This window comes from Schistocerca piceifrons, chromosome 5 (genome assembly GCF_021461385.2).
Source record: "Schistocerca piceifrons isolate TAMUIC-IGC-003096 chromosome 5, iqSchPice1.1, whole genome shotgun sequence".
Classification (NCBI taxonomy): Eukaryota; Metazoa; Arthropoda; class Insecta; order Orthoptera; family Acrididae; genus Schistocerca; species Schistocerca piceifrons.
The window spans coordinates 56,933,578-56,955,150 of NC_060142.1; the positions used below are offsets into that span (position 1 = coordinate 56,933,578).

The window sequence follows — 21,573 nt, forward strand, 5'->3', positions numbered from 1 at the left end:
TCGGGGAAGCTGTTCCACCAGATGCATAAAATTAGCTTTTGTGGATGCTCGCAGGTGTTTGTACGGGAACTGATGCTTTGTTTGGGCTCAACCATTCCTTTCTTTTCTTTGCGTTAGCATAAAGACACCATTTCTTGTGACCAACAAAAATACACATAGGAATGGTCGGTGTTGTTCACGAGGCAATGATGACGAGCAACCAGAGATGCACATATGACCACACGCAAAATTTTTTTTTGTTTTTTTTGTGGTTTTAGGGCGCACAACTACAATGGTCATTAGCGCCCAGACTACGTTAGGAATGCACCGCGAGGCACAAGTTTAAAACAGCAGCTTAAAGGGAAAACACGATAAAAGACAGATTGGCAGGCATAGGATTAAAAAAACAGCATAATCAAATGTCCTTAGGTTTGTCAAGTTGATAAAACGAAGAACGCGAGCAACTGCTCCTGGGTCATCCGCTAAAATGGCATCCAGAGTACATGGCAGGCCAAGAACAAGACGCAGTGTATTAAAATCCGGACAGTACGTTAAAATGTGGCGGACCGTCAGCAATTGCCCACATGGGCAGAACGGCGCCGGCGCAGCCGTCAGCAGATGGCAATGGCTGAACCGGCAGTGTCCAATTCGTAACCGGGCCAAAACGACCTCCTCCCGCCGAGAAGGCCGTGAGGAGGACGTCCAAGCCGCGGGAAGAGGTTTCAAGGCCCGAAGCTTGTTGTCCGTAAGTGCAGCCCAATCGGCATGCCACAAATGACCCTGCTACAATCTGATGAAGGGACACAACAAGAAGCTGTCCGAGGATGGAGGACCGCAGACTTGGCCACGGCATCTGCAGCTTCGTTCCCAGGCATACCGACATGTCCAGGAGCCCACATAAAGCTAACCGGAGAACCGTCGTCCACCAGCTGCTGGAGACAGCGTTGGATCCGGTGCACGAAAGGGTGAACCGGATACGGATCACTGAGGCTCTGGATGGCGCTCAGGGAATCGGAGCAGATGACATAAGCAGAATGTCGGTGGCGGCAAATGTAAAGAACAGCCTGGTAGAGGGCAAAGAGCTCAGCTGTGAAGACCGAACAATGGCCATGGAGCCGGTATTTGAAACTTTGTGCCCCGGGAAAGGGGGGGGGGGGGGTAGTGCATGCGGTATCCATACACCTGATTTCGGAATCTTCCCCATTGCATGCAAATGTCACACGATGATGTGGAATCATCACACTTCATCACATTTACCAGTTGTCGAATACACTGACTTGGATCATCGTGGATTAACGCGTTTAAGCGATCTTCATCAAACCTCGAAGATCTTTCAGAACGTGAGAGTCACTTATGTCAAAACAATACTCCACAAATAGTGAACAGCATTTTCCTGCCGAGCTTTGTCCAATGTCGTCATCCCACTTCACGGAGGAAATATTTCTGGCTGCCTCGGCTGCTGTCATCCCTCTACTGAATTCAAACGAAAGAATATGTCAGAAATATTCCGGTTTCTCCGCTTGGCACCCCATTTTCTATCGTCCGCTCTCTATTCTCACTGTTTCCACATGACAAAATGACAATATGTTTACTCAAACAGCAACAGTGGACTACAAATAAAAATTGATAATCGATAAGTACACCCACAGCAAACGAAATATCAACATCCACAACAAAAACACTACAAACTCATCCACTAACCTAGTATCTAACCGGAGCGGAGACGAAACGGGACTCATTCGAGTTAGCTCTGTCGCTGAGGTTGTCGAGCTCGTTGCGGAGGGACCCAAGCTCGGAGTTCGGAATATCGCCTGCCGGCAAGTGTGTTAATCCGTCGTCTGCTGCAGTCGACCGCCCTTCTGCGATCAACTCCGCCATGTTAGTGGATAGCGAGATGGACATTACTATGCTATCCGACCGACTTCTAGTGTTAAAAGCCCGCAAAGGAAACAAAATCTCCTCCAGTTGTCTTCAAATTCGGCAGAGACCACGACGAACGATACCAAATTGTCAAGCAGCGAGAGCTTTTCTCTTAGGCCAATGGGGAATGACGTCTATAAGGTTTCACTGAGACTGGCTCCAAACTCTAGGACTACAGCTGCAGCTTTTGGAGAGTGATAGTTGCCATACTACACTTTTACGCCCAAGTAGGTGAAACTATTGAAGATCGTTTTTCGTGATTTGGTGAACAAATTCAACTTGGGACCACGTACAACACCTTGACGACCTCGTATTCGCATGTGGCTTGCACCCTGTCACTGTCCTCCCACCACTGAAGACGCACAAAGAGAAGCCACTGGTACTTATTGTGGAGAGTGACTTGCCCCATCCCCGTGGCATCTGGTACGTGACACACATCACAGCGATCCCCGTGGCGAAGGTGAACTTTTGCAACAGGATCTACAACTGTCATGTCGTTGGCCACGTTGTACTGCACTGTTCGATGCCACTGCGATGCCTAAAATGCACTGCCGAAGACGCCAGCTGTGGCTGCTCTCGCAAAATGGAAAAGTCACCAACACACTGTGCACGCTGCGGCCAACAACACATCGCCAACCGTCGTGACCGTTCCCGCTTCAAGCATATCACCATATGGAGATGAGATTTGAATTCTAAGGCCGCAAAATAGTTGATCCCTCAGCCAGGAGTGAGGTTTGTTCTCACTTTCTTCGCCTGGGCAGTGGAAAACAGCACCACCCTGTGAGACAACCCCAGCCACCGATGGGAAAGGGAAGCAACCTTACCACAGCAAGCGGTTCCAGGCAAAAATCTGAGATGACTCACCCTCGGCCAAGAACTCTTTTGGGGGTAGTGGTCAACAGACAATGCACCCATCAGTACTGTTCTATCTATCTCAGGAATAAGAACGCCAAGACAACGTCACTGCAGTATCTCCACAAGATGAATTACCACACGTCATATCCATGTTCAAGACGCTTATCACTTTTATGGAACAACTGCTACAGAGCAACTGCTATCAATGAGGCCATCTGTGTAACTGTCACATCACCGTCGGAAACCCACCGTGACCCGTAGTCTGGGAGACCTAACTATCTGTGTATGGAACACCAATAGCCTCCGTACACGGGGTGGGGGTTTCAGCAGTTCTTGTGTGAAAAGGCCGCCTACGCGTGTCTGGCGAGCGAGACCCATCTGAAGACCAGAATGTGGATTCAGTCAATTACTTCTGTTACTGGATGGGTAGATGCACAACCAGCGGCGGAAATGCAGGCAACTTGCACAAGTCTCTCACCTACCACCATATACAACTTCCTCTGCTCCAATCTATGGAGGTCACAGCTTACCATCAGTGACACATCTCACCAGAGTATCACTTTCATAGGGGCGTATAATTCACCAAAAGGCCTACTGGACCCAGCTGACGTGAAAGCCCTCCTCTCGCCTTCCCCCTACACTCCCACCAGCAAAGTCTTCGTTGGGGGAGACATTAACGCTAAGCATGGTGCATGGAACTCTCATATCACTAATGCCAATGACAGGCGATTGGTCCACACGTCCCACCGGCCCACAATATATCGACTAGCCACCAGTGAGCGATTCTTGATGTACCCCTTGAAAGTGGACTACCCTATATTATATCAGTGAGCACATGCACCACCATCATCTTAGACCACGAGCCCAACATTTTCGATCTCGACATCGATGGAAGATCACCACCACACCAGTCTGGACACCCTTCATATAAATTGGGAGCATTATTGGGCGCGATTAGATGGGGTACTGGCTTCAGCCTCTGCACCTGAAGGGGTTGGCAGCCATACGTATGTCATCACAAACAACAGGTACTAGACGCTGTCATAGCTGCAACACCACGGCAGGAAATTACCCTAGTTAGCACATTTGACGCGGGTTCGAGAGTAGGGGGGGCTCAAAGCCTCGTCCTGCCATCCAAACTCAGGATTTCCGTGATTTCTCTAAATCGCTATAGGTATTTGCTGGATGGGTTCCTTTGAAAAGAGCACATCTGATTTCCTTCCCCATTCTTTGGTAATCCGAACCTAATGACTGTGCTTTCAAAAGGACGTTAAACTGATCTTCCTTCCTTTACAAAGACAGGAACCGACAGATCGTTGTCAGCGATTGCATTCGTACATAATGGCATCAATACTGAGAAAAATAGAGGATTCCGGGAGTGGCAGCAAATACGACACCAGGCAATCAAGCGCCTGCTTAAGCTGATGCGGCGTGAGGTTAAAGTCGCCATCGACCAATCACTATCTGGACTATATGAAATGTATTCGTAGTTACCAATGCGAGCTGTCTTCAACTTTATAACGAAATGACGACCATGAAAATTTGTGCCTGACCGGGATTCGAATATGGATTACCTGCTTTACGTGAGCTGTCGTTTTAATCGCTTTGGCGATACGTGTACGAGTCAAGGTCAGACCCTGACTTCCATATGTTGTCATTCCTCCGCCACCACCTGCACTCGTACAAACATTATGTAATTCCCATACAGCAGAGGATATTTTAATTGAAAGTCGCTGCCTGTTATCAGCGGATAAATACGATATTGCAATGCATGTGCTGTTAAGAAGAACGATTCCGTGTTCCTTCGGACATGCATGACTGGTATCGACAGATAAATACGATATTGTAGCATAAGGTGTGTACGAGTGCAGGTTGCCATACAGGCACGACGAAGTTTGTGTTTTACATTGGGTCGTGCACGGATAGCCAAAACGGTGAAGGCATAAAGCGGGAAATCCAGGTTCGGATCCCAGTCCAGCACAAATTTTCATTGTCGTCATTTCCTTATACAGCTGATGGCTGTTTGTATTCACAACTGCGAATACATTTCATATATTTCATAATGACTGTAGTTGCCACAGTGCATCATTCTTTTTAACAACACAGGCACTGCAATATCGTAATTACCAGGACTGGTCGAACCACCTGGCGATGCTACGTGTCAGAGATGAGTCGGCATAGGGGGAAAGAGGAGAGGACACGAAAACCTTCCTGTGTAGAGGACACACCACCACTGTGAATCAACCAAGAAGTTTTCTGTGAGCTGGCAGCCAAATCCACCATCCCTGGAGATATCTTTGAGACCAATTTCACTTCGATAGGAGATTCTGTATGCCCCAGACCACATCACTCTCGTAAATTAACGACTTCTAGTTGTTTTTAGCAGCCAATGCAGATGAGGCACAGCAGCTGGAAGAAGTCGATGCAGAAGAGGTGGTTTAACAACTCCACTGCCTCAATACTCGGAATGCAGGAGACTCCTATCTACTCACCAATCAGCCGGCCGGTGTGACCGAGCGGTTCTAGGCGCTACAGTCTGGAGCCGCGCGACCGCTGCGGACGCAGGTTCGAATCATGCCTCGGGCATGGATGTGTGTGATGTCCTTAGGTTAGTTAGGTTTAAGTAGTTCTAATTTCTAGGGAACTGATGACCTCAGAAGTTAAGTCCCATAGTGCTCAGAGCCATTTGAACCATTTTTACTCACCAATCAACTTCTGCAATAGATGCCTGCCGCCGCCACAGACCATATAGTGGGGATTTTCAACAATATCCTGCGTCCATGGAGGTACGCACTGGATTTGAAGAAAGCCAAAAGCATGGCCATCCCATAAGGCAGGGTAGAAACCACAACTCCCAAATACTTACTGGCCCATCAAGTTGCTGCTAGCCATCAGCAATCTGTTTGAATCGATATACATGTGTCATCTGCTCCAACACGTCGTAGTCAGTGAATTACTACTAGACAAACCATCGGGATTTCGTCAGGGACGTCCAAAGAACCACTAGCTGCAGTGCCTAGTGGAGGAAGCGTCGGACACCCTCGGAAAGAGGGAGAACATCAGGACAGTACTACTCAATGTTTCAAGAGCCTTCGATTTTCTGTGGCACGAGGGGCTCCTCTACAGTCTCCCAACTTGGGGGTGCCCCTGTCACATGTTCATCTCATGAAATATTACCTAGTACGAAGCGCCTTCCATGTCCATGCGGATGGCACATAGACAGAGTGCAACATCCTCAGTGGCTCCCAGAAGTCTCCGTCCTTGGCCCACTCTGCTGTACACAGCAGATATACCAAGGATTTTCCTCTTTCCCCCAAGTCCAGATGGCTCTCTACCCAAGTGGCATGAACGGCGTTCAGTTTCAACGTCGTCTCCAGTGGGCCTGGCCTTCGATGTTCTGACACTGTGGGATATGCAGTGGCGACTAAAATTCGAACTGAGAAAGGCGCAGACCTCATAATTGCCAGAAGACTCGTTCCTGCAGACAGCACATCAGTAAAAGTCCAGGGAATGGCAGTATCTTGGGACACGTTGCTAAATACCTGGGCCTCACCATCGACCATCTATTCATGACGTGGTGTAATAACCTAGATGGCCTCCTTGATTGCAGCTGGGATTTGTTGTGGGATGCTCTTTAGCAGTTGTTCCATAAAAATGAGAAGCGACTTGAACATGTCTATGACACTTGATAATTCTTATGGTGGAGATGCTGCAGTGACGCTCTCCTGGCGTTCTTCTTCCTGAGATAGACGGAACAATGTTGGCCAGAAGATCAGCTAGGCGTACTGCCCGTAAACTACTATCCTCGACAGTGGAGGATGAGTCATCTCAGATGCGTGACTGGGAGCGCTAGGTGCGGCGAGGTTGCTTCCCTTCCCCACTGGTGGCTGCAGTTTTTTTGCAAGTGGTGGTGAAGTTTTCCAACGCCAGGGAGGAGTCTGTAAAAAACTAGCTCCTGGACGATTGGTCGATGCTTTTGAGGCTTTGGGATATATATCTCGTCTCGATGTGGCAGTACGCTTGAAGCAGAAACGGTCGCAATAGCCGATGCACGTCATTGGCGACAGTCTGCGTAGAAGGGCGGTGATTCTTCGATTTTGCGAGTGCAGTCATGGCTGGCTTTCCGCAGAGTATCTGACGCACTGCAGCAGAGTGGAAGCGTCGCGCAATGTGGCTAACAAAATTACAGTTCCAGCATTGCGAGTCTCCCCTCTTGTAAGTTCTCTGTGTCACGGGAATGCACCAGGTGCCACGGTGTAGGAACATGACGCTCACCACACTCGCACCAGTGGCTTCTTACATCATCAGTAATGAGAGGCATGTAACAGAGTGCAGGCCGCACCAGAATCCAAGGACATAGAGGTGCTGTTGTACATGGTCCAACTTGAATTTGTGAAGCACACCATTAAAAAGATCTTCAATAGTTTCTCTCTTTCGGACGAAAACGTGTAGAATGGCAGCTGTCGCTCTCCAAAGGCTGCAGTCGCAGTCTACATCTACATCTACATTGATACTCCGCAAGCCACCCAACGGTGTGTGGCGGAGGGCACTTTACGTGCCACTGTCATTACCTCCCTTTCCTGTTCCAGTCGCGTATGGTTCGCGGGAAAAACGACTGTCTGAAAGCCTCCGTGCGTGCTCTAATCTCTCTAATTTTACATTCGTGATCTCCTCGGGAGGTATAAGTAGGGGCAAGCAATATATTCGATACCTCATCCAGAAACGCACCCTTTCGAAACCTGGCGAGCAAGCTACACCGCGATGCAGAGCGCCTCTCTTGCAGAGTCTGCCACTTGAGTTTATTAAACATCTCCGTAACGCTATCACGGTTACCAAATAACCCTGTGACGAAACGCGCCGCTCTTCTTTGGATCTTCTCTATCTCCTCCGTCAGACCGTCCTGAAGTCAACACAACGAATGACCTTGACTAAAAGGTGACAGGTAGGCTGCAGATACTCTTCTCCTTTCTTAACCCACAATCTTAACTCCCCCGCCTCTCTTGTTGGAGTCACCATGTGTGTGACGCTAATCAGTCCCAACCTCCTGGACGTGTGCATCGTATGGGGCAGTGCTGCAGAGACGGGCGTAAAGTGGCTTTACGGACTTCAGAACGGGGCGATTCGTCTCGGCATGCATCTGCCTCTGCCGACCTATGCAGGATCAGCCAGGTACCTCCTATTTGCGAGAGGTCCTCAATGGTTGTGCGGATCTTCTACTAAAAGAGACCACCAAATCGCCACGTACACCCTCCTGGAACACACGTGCTGTGCATGATCCCACCTGCTGTGGAACTGAAGTTTTGGCAGCACCGGTAATGAAACACATACAGGAGAGCAATACAAGAGAGACCAACCAACACGTTAGGAAACATAACGACAAAGCCACTTCACTTTGTTGGGACACGGAAACCAGCCATTACTAAAGCTTGTTATGGAAACACATTTTAACGATGACACTGACGCCAAAGGGGGAAATTCACTGACATAAGCGATTTTGACAAACAACAGACTGTTTTGGCCCACCGACTGCAAACGTGCATCTCTCAAACCGGCGAAGCTGGTCGGCTGCGCAAAGTGGTTGAAAGACAGTGAAACAGCGTTAAAAGTGTTGTATGTGGGCTCGTCATCATAGAACGTGAATGTCAGAGCCTTGCTCGTTCTGTAAAGCAGCATAAGCGGCGACCTGTGGCAGATTTTATGACAGAGTAAAACACTGGTGCAGACACACTCCGTTCGGCGCACATTGCTGAGCATGGGTATCTGCAGCAGAAGACCTCTACATGTTCCCATACTGACACAACGACATCGTCATTTACGATTGCAGCGCGCACAGTATCAACGAGGCAGTGCCGTCGATCAATGGAAACATGTCCTCTGGTCGAATGAATCACGTTTCTTGTTACACAAGATCGGCGGTCGCGTCTGGATACACCGCCATCGAGGTGAACGCCTTCTTGAAACACGCACTTCGCTACTGACACAGGCTGGTTTGGACACTATTGTGCTATAAGGGACAGTCTCCTGGGATTCCCTAGGACTTGTAGCACTAATCGAGGAAGTAATGACGGCTGTAGACTATGTGAACGTTGCTGACCACCAACTGCATCCCTTCATGCCCGATGTCCCCCCCAATGACGTTGGCGTCCTTGAGCAGGGTAACTGTCCGTGTCACAAGGCCAAGATTCCATATTTCTAGATTTCCGGAAAGCGTTTGACACGGTGCCCCATTATAGGTTGTTAACGGAAGTACGATCATGTGGAATAAGTTCACAGATATGTGAGCGGCTCGAAAACTTCGTAAGCAATAGAATTCAGTATGCTGTCCTCGACGGCGAATATTCATCGAAGACACGGGTATCGTCAGGAATGCCCCATGTAGTGTAATAGGACCGCTCTTGTTGTCTATATACACAATTGATTTGGCGGACAGGATGAGCAGCAATGATGATGCCGTGGTGTACGGTACGGCGCCAAAGTTGAGTGAGTATAGGAGGATACAAGACGACTTAGAGAAAATTTCCAGGTCGTGTGATGAGTGGCAGCTAGCTTTAACTGTGGAAAAAAAATTAAGTTAGTGCGGATGAGTAGGTAGAACCTGTGATGTTCGGATGCAGTATTACCAGTGTCCTGCCTGACACTGTCAAACCTTTTAAATATCTGGGCGTAACGCTGCAGAGTGGTATACAATGCAACGAGCATGTGACAACTGTGATAAGGATGGCGAATGGTCATCTTCTGTTTATTGGGAAGATTTTAGGAATGAATGGTTCATCTGTAAAGGAGACCACATATAGGACGCTGGTGGGACCTACTCTTGAATACTGTTCGAGTGTTGTGGATCTGCATCAGGTCGGATTGAAGAAAGACAACGAAACAGTCCAGAGGCGAACTGCTAGCTTTGTTACCGGTAGGTTCGAACAACACGTAAGTGTTACGGAGATGCTTCGGGAACTCAAATGGGAATCCCTGATGGGAAGACGGTGTTCTTTTCGAAATATGCTATTGAGAAAATATAGAAAACCGTCATTTGAAGTTGGCTGCCGTACGATTCTACTGTAGCCAACATACACTGTAAGTAAGGACAACGACGATAAGACTCTAGATATTAGAGCTCATACGACGACATATAAGTAGCTACTTTTCCCTCGCTCTATTTGAGAGTGGAACGGGAAAGGAAATCACTAGTAGTGGTAGAAGGTGTGCTCTGCCACGCACCATACGGTAGCTCGCGGAGTATCTACAGGGTGTTTCAAAAATGACCGGTATATTTGAAACGGCAATACAAACGAAACGAGCAGCGATAGAAATACACCGTTTGTTGCAATATGCTTGGGACAACAGTACATTTTCAGGCAGACAAACTTTCGAAATTACAGTAGTTACAATTGTCAACAACAGATGGCGCTGCGGTCTGGGAAACTCTATAGTACGATATTTTCCACATATCCACCATGCGTAGCAATAATATGGCGTAGTCTCTGAATGAAATTACCCGAAACCTTTGACAACGTGTCTGGCGGAATGGCTTCACATGCAGATGAGATGTACTGCTTCAGCTGTTCAATTGTTTCTGGATTCTGGCGGTACACCTGGTCTTTCAAGTGTCCCCACAGAAAGAAGTCACAGGGGTTCATGTCTGGCGAATAGGGAGGCCAATCCACGCCGCCTCCTGTATGTTTCGGATAGCCCAAAGCAATCACACGATCATCGAAATATTCATTCAGGAAATTAAAGACGTCGGCCGTGCGATGTGGCCGGGCACCATCTTGCATAAACCACGAGGTGTTTGCAGTGTCGTCTAAGGCAGTTTGTACCGCCACAAATTCACGAAGAATGTCCAGATAGCGTGATGCAGTAATCGTTTCGGATCTGAAAAATGGGCCAATGATTCCTTTGGAAGAAATGGCGGCCCAGACCAGTACTTTTTGAGGATGCAGGGACGATGGGACTGCAACATGGGGCTTTTCGGTTCCCCATATGCGCCAGTTCTGTTTATTGACGAAGCCGTCCAGGTAAAAATAAGCTTCGTCAGTAAACCAAATGCTGCCCACATGCATATCGCCGTCATCAATCCTGTGCACTATATCGTTAGCGAATGTCTCTCGTGCAGCAATGGTAGCAGCGCTGAGGGGTTGCCGCGTTTGAATTTTGTATGGATAGAGGTGTAAACTCTGGCGCATGAGACGATACGTGGACGTTGGCGTAATTTGGACCGCAGCTGCAACACGGCGAACGGAAACCCGAGGCCGCTGTCGGATCACCTGCTGCACTAGCTGCGCATTGCCCTCTGTGGTTGCCGTACGCGGTCGCCCTACCTTTCCAGCACGTTCATCCATCACGTTCCCAGTCCGTTGAAATTTTTCAAACAGATCCTTTATTGTATCGCTTTTCGGTCCTTTGGTTACATTAAACCTCCGTTGAAAACTTCGTCTTGTTGCAACAACACTGTGTTCTAGGCGGTGGAATTCCAACACCAGAAAAATCCTCTGTTCTAAGGAATAAACCATGTTGTCCACAGCACACTTGCACGTTGTGAACAGCACACGCTTACAGCAGAAAGCCGACGTACAGAATGGCGCACCCACAGACTGCGTTGTCTTCTATATCTTTCACATCACTTGCAGCGCCATCTATTGTTGAAAATTGTAACTACTGTAATTTCGAAAGTTTGTCCGCCTGAAAATGTACTGTTGTCCCAAGCATATTGCAACAAACGGTGTATTTCTATCGCTGCTCGTTTAGTTTTTATTGCCGTTTCAAATATACCGGTCATTTTTTAAACACCCTGTATGTAGATGTAGCTGAAGATGTAGATGTACAAACATTTACTCAGCAATTAAGCTGAATTAAAGATCCTGGTTCATTTCGAATAAAATCAATTTGGGACTAGACTACGTCATTATGAAACACTGAAACAAGTAAAATACCGACGTTTCGATCGAATTTGCAGCGGCTCCCTTCTGGCAACTAGCTGCTGGATTCTGGTGATGATCTTCCCCTACGTACTGTCTTATTTCGGTTGCCAGATGGCCACCGACGTCACATTTTGGGATGCCACCGGACAATTCGAAGTAAAAATTGCTATGGAGAAGTGGCTGTACAGCTGGTTATTGTCTCTGTTATTATGTCAGGTGATTGATAGAAAATAACGAATCGGTAGATTGTATCCGGTGATAGTGATTTCCTCCAGCGATGCCTCATGACTGTTCCCTGGTGGCTGCTTGTTTATACAGTCGAACCCGGGCTGGCGAGAGCATACCGCCCGATGAACTGTCATCTCTAGCAGTCAGGCCGTCGGTAACTTGCAGACACCCTGCCTGTTCACTGTGTTACTCATTTCTTTTTATTTTACGCTTCGGTATCCACGGCTACCGAGCAAGCACACGAGGATCTTGAAAATACTGGGATGGTGCATAAGGTCGGAGAGTTTTTCCATGTGGTTAGCAAATACAACACACACACATAGCAGAGACCTTGGTCATCATAATGTACTCTCCTTCACAATTTACAGCGGTCTGGAAAACTGAGGCAACTTTTCGATTCTACATCTACATCTACATTTATACTCCGCAAGCCACCCAACGGTGTGTGGCGGAGGGCATTTTACGTGCCACTGTCATTACATCCCTTTCCTGTTCAGTCGCGTATGGTTCGCGGGAAGAACGACTGCCGGAAAGCCTCCGTGCGCGCTCGAATCTCTCTAATTGTACATTCGTGATCTCCTCGGGAGGTATAAGTAGGGGGAAGCAATATATTCGATACCTCATCCAGAAACGCACTCTCTCGAAACCTGGACAGCAAGCTACACCGCGATGCAGAGCGCCTCTCTTGCAGAGTCTGCTACTTGAGTTTGCTAAACATCTCCGTAACGCTATCACGCTTACCAAATAATCCTGTGACGAAACGCGCCGCTCATCTTTGGATCTTCTCTATCTCCTCCGTCAACCCGACCTGGTACGGATCCCACACTGATGAACAATACTCAAGTATAGGTCGAACGAGTGTTTTGTAAGCCACCACCTTTGTCGATGGACTACATTTTCTAAGGACTCTCCCAATCAATCTCAACCTGGCACCCGCCTTACTGACAATTAATTTTATATGATCATTCCACTTCAAATGGTTCCGCACGCATACTCCCAGATATTTTACAGAAGTAACTGCTACCAGTGTTTGTTCCGCTATCATATAATCATACAATAAAGGATCCTTCTTTCTATGTATTCGCAGTACATTACATTTGTCAATGTTAAGGGTCAGTTGCCGCTCCCTGCACCAAGTGCCTATCCGCTGCAGATCTTCCTGCATTTCGCTGCAATTTTCTAATGCTGCAACTTCTCTGTATAATACAGTATCATCCGCGAAAAGCCGCATGGAACTTCCGACACTATCCACTAGGTCATTTATATATATTGTGAAAAGCAATTGTCCCATAACACTTCCCTGTGGCACGCCAGAGGTTACTTTAATGTCTGTAGACGTCTCTCCATTGACAACAACATGCTGTGTTCTGTTTGCTAAAAACTCTTCAATCCAGCCACACAGCTGGTCTGATATTCCGTAGGCTCTTACTTTGTTTATCAGGCGACAGTGCGGAACTGTATCGAACGCCTTCCAGAAGTCAAGGAAAATGGCATCTACCTGGGAGCCTGTACCTAATATTTTCTTGGTCTAATGAACAAATAAAGCGAGTTGGGTCTCACACGATCGCTGTTTCCGGAATCCATGTTGATTCCTACAGAGTAGATTCTGGGTTTCCAAAAACGGCATGATACGCGAGCAAAAAACATGTTCTAAAATTCTACAACAGATCGACGTCAGAGATAGAGGTCTATAGTTTTCCCCATCTGTTCGACGACCCTTGTTGAAGACTGGGACTACCTGTGCTCTTTTCCAATCATTTGGAACCTTCCGTTCCTCTAGAGACTTGCGGTTCACGGCTGTTAGAAGGGGGGCAAGTTCTTTCGCGTACTCTGTGTAGAATCTAATTGGTATCCCGTCAGGTCCAGTGGACTTTCCTCTGTTGAGTGATTCCAGTTGCTTTTCTATTCCTTGGACACTTGTTTCGATGTCAGCCATTTTTTCGTTTGTGCGAGGATTTAGAGAAGGAACTGCAGTGCGGTCTTCCTCTTCCGCGACTGTAGAAATCACGTGGTTTTCCGGGAAAGAACTCGTCGAGCCATCTCCGGAGCGTATTTTCATCCGCGAAGGAAGTTCCTTGAAGACTGTTCGATAGATAGCGGAAAGGTGAAATCTGAGGGCGCAGGACCAAGAGAATAAGGTGGTAGCGGAATGACTTCCCAGCGCTGTACAGTGTTTTTTTCTCACAAGGGGAGGCCGCCTATTGTGAATTTCAGATTCGATTCATACTTCGCATAATAAAAGCTCATGGCCAGAGGTGTAATGTGGCAAAGCACCAAGATGCACTTCTCAGCCGTTGTCGAGAAAATCGACAGTTAAAAGAAACCGTTGCGGTGAAATACTCTCTACGATTAATAATTTTTTAGAGCGTCGTGGCGCAGCGGTAAGCGCTCGGGTTCCTAATCCGAAGGTCGCCGGATCCAATCTCGCGCCATGCAATATTTTTTATTATTAGTTTTTTGTAATTCATATATATATATATATATATATATATATATATATATATATATATATATATATATATATATAAACTATTAATGAATTGCTTATGCATGTTGGTGAAGGCGGATCGCCCTCCGATTCTACCGCCTCCATTTTTCCGTTTTTTTTAACAGGGTGTACCAAAGCTCCCACGTCCGCACTGATTTTTAACGATGTTATAAGCTGCGCTAGGGACCGCATCTACCTTCTTTCGAAGTTAGCAGGTTACTACGCTGTTATGCGGCAGCTCGTTTCGGCCCATTCAACATCTGTCCTTCAAGTGTAACGAGCGAGTAACGGAGTTTATATTTCATACCTGCCACAGCAAATTTGTGTTCGTGGGGTCTCTATTCCAATTCGAGCGTTTGACTTACGCTATACGTATTCGTTTCGGAATATCGTTTCTACGTCTTCCGTTAACTATACGTGGTTAACATTGTGAAGACAATTAGTAACATTTGTGAAATACAACTTTGTTTGCGGAAAACATAATGATGTTCGAAGTCGCCAGTTTTTCCACGACAAACGAGTTTCAACAACTTATTATATGCATAATTGTTGAAACTGACTGCCGGGAATTATATATATATGTGTGTGTGTGTGTGTGTGTGTGTGTACACATTTGAATTACAAAAAACAAACACTAAAAAAAAAGTTACATGGCGCGAGATTCGATCCGGCGACCTTCGGATTACGAACCCGAGCGCTTACCGCTGCGCCACGACGCTGTAGAAAAGTGTTAATCGTAGAGAGTATTTCACCGCAACGGTTTCTTTTAACTGTCGATTTTCTCGACAACGGCTGAGAAGTGCATCTTGGTGCTTTGCCACATTACACCTCTGGCCATGAGCTTTTATTATGCGCAGTATGAATCGAATCTGAATTTCACAATTGGCGGCCTCCCCTTGTCAGTCTAGCAGAATGCAGGCGGCAGTCTCTATGGTCGTTGCTGTTGGAACGCGTCTCAGTTGTTGACAGTAAATGTCGTCAGCGACGATTACACCTCGAGGAAGCAACTCGAAGCCCCCCACACCGTCGCTGTTCCACCAGATGCGAAACATTATCTTTTGTGGATGCGCGCGGTTCTCTGCACGGGTAGTCGCTGCTTTGTCTGGCCTTAACCATTGCTTTCTTTTCCTTACGTTAACATAAAGGCACCCTCTCTTGTCGCCAGTAACGATACAGGATAGGAATGATCGGTGTTGTTCACGAGCCAGTTGACGACGAGGAAGCAACGATGCACCCATGACCACCCGCGGATTTTTGTAATTACGACTTAGAGCATGCGTTACACATACGCTACATTTTTTAACCTTCCCCACTGCATCCAGATGTCGCACGATGGTGGCATGATCACGCTTCCATCCGATTCACCAGCTCTCGAGTACATTGACGTGGAGCGCTGCGGATTAATGCGTTTAAACCATCTTCATCAAACCCCGAAGGTCTCCTGAACGTGGAGAGTCACTAATTTCAAAACGATCCTGCTTAAAACGAGAAAACTATTTTCATTGCATGCTCTGTCCAACGGCGTCATCCCCCTTCACGGCGCATATGTTTCTGGCTGCCTCCGCTGCTCTCGCCCCTCTACTGAATTCAAACAGGAGAATAATTCGGAAATGTTCCGATTTCTCCACTTGCCACTCCATTTGGTAGCGGCCACAGCTCCACACACTATCTACATCTACATACATACTCCGCAATCCACCATACGGTGCGTGGCGGAGGGTACCTCGTACCACAACTAGCATCTTCTCTACCTGTTCCAGTCCCAAACAGAACGAGGGAAAAATGACTGCCTATATGCCTATGTACGAGCCTTAATCTCTCTTATCTTTGTGGTCTTTCCGCGAAATGTAAGTTGGCGGCAGTAAAATTGTACTGCAGTCAGTCTCAAATGTTGCTTCTCTAAATTTCCTCAGTAGCGATTCACGAAAAGAACGCCTCCTTTCCTCCAGAGACTCCCACCCGAGTTTCTGAATCATTTCCGTAACACTCGCGTGATGATCAAACCTACCAGTAACAAATCTAGCAGCCCGCCTCTGAATTGCTTCTATGTCCTCCCTCAATCCGATCTGATAAGGATCTCAAACGCTCGAGCAGTACTCAAGAATAGGTCGTATTAGTATTTTATAAGCGGTCTCCTTTACAGATGAACCACATCTTCCCAAAATTCTGCCAATGAACCGAAGACGACTATCCGCCTTCCCCACAACTGACATTACATGCTTGTTCCACTTCGTATCGCTCTGCAATGTTACGTCCAAATATTTAATCGACGTGACTGTGTCAAGCGCTACACTACTAATGGAGTATTCAAACATTACAGCATTCTTTTTCCTATTCATCTGCATTAATTTACATTTATCTATATTTAGAGTTAGCTGCCATTCTTTACACCAATCACAAATCCTGTCCAAGTCATCTTGTATCCTCCTACAGTCACTCAACGACGACACCTTCCCGTACACCACAGCAAACAGCCGCACATTGCTGTTTATCCTATCCAAAAGATCATTTAGGTAGATAGAAAACAACAACGGACCTACCACACTTCCCTGGGGCACTCCAGATGATACTCTCACCTCCGCTGAACACTCACCATAGAGGACAACTATCTCCAAATAACAATATGTAAACTCAGACAGCAACAGTGAACTGCCGGCCGCTGTGGCCGAGCCGTTCTAGGCGCTTCAGTCTGGAACCGCGCGACCGCTGCGGTCGCAGGTTCGAATCCTGCCTCGGGCATGGATGTGTATGGTGTCCTTAGGTTAGTTAGGTTTAAGCAGTTCTAAGTTCTAGGCGATTGATGACCTCAGATGTTAAGTCCCATAGTGCTCAGAGCCATTTGAACAGTGAACTACAAATACAAAATGACAATCGATAAACAAACCCACAGCAGCGGGAATACCAACATGCAAAACAAAAACACTAGGATCCTAAGCGCCAGCCTAATATTTTCACACTTGAGCAATATTATAGGATGGAGCGCACTAGCAATTTGTAAGCTGTCTCTTTGATATAACTGCATTTTCCTACTCACATACAAATGGACCGAAGTCAGCCACCTGCTGTACCTACGACTGAACCTATTCGTCGTTCACCGAGCGAGGTGGCGCAGTGGTAGCACACTGGACTCGCATTCGGGAGGACGACGGTTCAATCCCGCGTCCGGCCATCCTGATTTAGGTTTTCCGTGATTTCCCTAAATCGCTCCAGACAAATGCTGGGATGGTTCCTTTGCAAGGGCACGGCCGACTTCCTTCCCCGATGACCCCGCTGTTTGGTCTCTTCCCCCAAACAGTCCAATCCAATCCTACTCTTCGTTCCATTTCATATCCCAGCAAATTGTTACACCCGGGTATTTGTATGAGCTGACTGATTCTAGCTGTGACTCGTTGTTACTGTAGTCTAGGACACTACGTTTATTCGTTTTGAAAAGTGCAAATTTACGTTTCTGAATATTTAAACACGATGGCAGTCTCTGCTCCAATCTGAAATCGTTTCAAGGTCCGACTGAATATTTCTGAGCCTTTTTTCGGACTGTTTCAATACAGATAACTGCCATCACCTGCGAAAAGTCTGATATTACTATTGTCTGCAATGTCATTAACATACAATGTGAACTGCAACGTTCTCAGCATAATTCCCTGGGCCACACTTGAAGTTACTTTTACATGTGTCGATGACCCTACACCCAAGAGAACATGCTGAGTACGCCGGCCAGGGTAGCCGAGCGGTTCTAGGCGCTACAGTCTGGAACCGCGCGACCGCTACGGTCGCAGGTTCGAATCCTGCCTCGGGCATGGATGTGTGTGATGTCCTTAGGTTAGTTAGGTTTATGTAGTTCTAAGTTCTAGGGGACTGATGACCACAGATGTTAAGTCCCATAGTGCTCAGAGCCATTTGAGCCAAGCCATGCTCAGTACTCCCTACCAAGAAGTCCGTTCTCAAATGGTTCAAATGGCTCTGAGCACTATGCGATTTAACTTCTGGTGTCATCAGTCGCCTATAACTTAGAACTAATTAAACCTAACTAACCTAAGGACAGCACACACATCCATGCCCGAGGCAAGATTCGAACCTGCGACCGTAGCAGTCCTGCGGTTCCGGACTGAGCGCCTAGAACCGCTAGACCACCGCGGCCGGCAGTCCGTTCTCAAATTTCTCTTGATACCCACTACGATCGTACTTTCGATAATACGGGTGGGTGTTGTAGTGAATCAAACACTTTTCTAAAATCAAGAAATACTTCAAGTACGTGACTGCCTTGATCCGTGGCTTTCATTGTGACGTGGAGAAAAACGCGAATAGGGTTTCTCATGACCGATGTTCGCGGGATCCGTGCTGGTAAATAACTTATACGAAAATTAGAGGACGAAATTCCATAGTGGTCACGACGCAGGACATATCTTGTAATCGTCCTGCCGTTCTTATTTCAGTTTATTGTGGCTTCCATAAAACACTCTGCTAGGAAACGGTTCGTTGTACCTAGTCGCGACCGATCTACGTTACCACTGCTGCCCAATTAAAATTGTGATTAGACTCTAGTGTTATCGATGCACATTAACTGTGACCACTTCCATTGCGAAAATGCAGACATTTCCAGGATTGGTCCCCTCCCCGAATCAATCAATTATTTCCAGGACATAGTTCCCACCTAAACAGACTGTCTCAACTAGAAGCTGTATTCCGCGCCAGTTCTCATTAAGGCAAACAGAGCGGCCCCAGCAACGGGCAAGTGCTTTGCGCACACGAGGCTGAGGCGCCGCGCTTACCTGCAGAGGATGCCGCTGTAGCCGCCACATCTCTTACCAGTCTCTGACGGCACTGCGAGGACTAGCGCGCTGCCATGACACTCTGAGAGGCCGGCAACCCGCAGGGCGTCGCCGCGCATGCGCGCCCGACGAAAAACCCACACTGGTGCCGCCGCCACGTCCAGAGCGGTCGATAACGCCACGCGACGCGCGCAGCGGATAGAAGGCCAAAATTGTGACTCGTTTTATACAGGATCTTGTCGTGACGGGAAGGACGCTCCACAGTATACAGTCTCTGTATGGGTACTGCTAAAGATACAGCTACTGCTGCATAGCAGGTGTAAAGCGAAGCATAGGAGAGGTGCTGAGTGAAAAACGCATTTGGCTGCTCTCGTATCTCGATTAAAAGATTTTTTATAACTTCCAAAAGTCTTAAATTCGAATGATTAATGTTTTGTCTTTTTGGTTACCACGTCCGAGATATGAGAACAATTATTTTGTCTGTGATCTTCCGTCACTGTTAGGCAGCTAGCTCTGCCAACATAAATTTCTTAAAGATTGTTACCGTTAACCGACGAGAATTTAGTACGTAGTTCTTTAATTATTTTTGGGCACTGCAGACGTTAACTTCCAACACGTGCCGAGTACATTCTTAATATGACTATGCTTAATACTTCATATGCTGCATAATATTTCGTTAAAGTAAGCTTTCATAAAAGTAAGCTTTCCGAAAAGCTTCTAGCTTATTTGACTAAAGAACCAGAGCTATTGTCTGCATCTCCCCAGAGAGAAAGACAATTGAAAATTCAGAGAGAAAAAATCGGTGCCTCGCTATAAAATGGCAGAGGATAACGAACTTAAAATGTATAGAAGTAAAATATACTTCCTACGTTGGAGGCGTTAAAATAAACCTGTCAAAAAGCCGAAGCGTTAAGGCTTCAACGACAGCCGTAGCAGAATATTTTCCCACACAAACCCCACAGAAATTCTGATTCGTGGACGAGACAGGATCTGAATTTGAAGATGGTAAAGCAAAAACAGAAATGTTTAACTCTGTTTTCAAATGTTCCTTTACAAAGGGAAATGTGGGAGTGTCTCCCCCAGTTTAATTCTTATACCACTGCAAAGACCAGTGAAATAGATAGTATCAGTGGCTTCGAGATACAGCTGAAATTGTTCAAACCGAACAAAGCTCCAGGGCCCGAAGTAACCGCTGTCAGATTAGACAGGCCTTCCCAGAGGGAATGGCCAATATTCAGGGATATGACAGGAACACTCAACTGAAACAAAAAAAAACTTCGTACAGATACAAGTGCTATTTCTAATGGTTTCCGAGATTGAACACCTTTAATGTACATTTGTTTTTGGGCTGTTCAGTGGTTTTTGAAGAGCGAATGATGTTACAGAATTATTTGCATTTTTTGGAAAACTCGTTCGTTGAACACCTTAAGGACGTTCCTTTGGCCATGCGGACTGCAACGAATTTCTGGTGTGTCGGAGACCCTCCACATTTTACCACACGCGTGAGGAAACATCTCAGCTGCATTTACCCAAATTACTGGAATAGTCGTGATAGTGCAATTAAACGGTTACCAAGATCGCCAGACCTTACGCTATTAGATTTTTGTTGGTGGGGTTGTATGAAGTCTGACAAGATATATTCGCAAAGTGTCTCGCAGATATTGAAATAAAATTAGTTACTAATATTTACTATTAACAACAGTCTTGATCACAATTTATCTATTACGGTGACCGGTTTCGACCACTACTGTGGTCATCTTCAGACCAATGAGTAAGAACCTCCTTCTGCTGGAGTAGTGATTGTCCAGCAGAAGGAGATTCTTACTCATTGGTCTGAAGATGACCACAGTAGTGGTCGAAACCGGTCACCATAATAAATAAATTGAAGGAGATTCTTACTCATTGGTCTGATAACATATTGATTATTATTGTTTATTTATTTATTCCATTTAGCTGTACTTAACTATTATTAAGATGTTTGTGGGTCTTGGTCAATAAATCTGTTAAACACAAATGTAAACGACAATATGAGCATTGGATAAATGACACAGTTGCGTAGTTGGGTGTTGACCAACTTGAATCTTCCGTATTCCAGAACACATTGTCAGGAGCTTCAGAAGCATCACATTCAGCTGGAAATATAGTTTTCTTGATCATCTTATTAAATATGGGGGCTCTAAACTGATAATGGATAAGTGCATGAAGGTCGATGGCAGCGTTACGAATGTGGACTTCAGTATCAATGTCGCCGAATAAAACTCGCTCATAAAAAGCTTTTAGTGCACTTTTCCCGCTGGCGGAAAAAGTATACATGTAAAGGTTGCGCCAGGTGCAATGGTTGTTACCTGTATGTGTTTATGTGGAATTACGAACAGTCCTGCTGACGGAATGAAAATGCATCCAGAACCAGGCAATATTT

General features: G+C 46.5%; 1 protein-coding gene across 1 annotated transcript in view; it reads right to left on the bottom strand.

The window, feature by feature from the left end:
• Positions 1–19,213, bottom strand: part of LOC124798733 — a 76,759-nt gene extending 57,546 nt beyond the window's left edge. Inside the window, exon 1 of the mRNA XM_047262261.1 lies at positions 19,155–19,213. Coding sequence (XP_047118217.1) covers positions 19,155–19,184 — 30 coding nt within the window. The 5' untranslated portion in view covers positions 19,185–19,213. The remainder of the gene's footprint in view (positions 1–19,154) is intronic.
• Between the last annotated feature and the right edge of the window lie 2,360 nt (positions 19,214–21,573).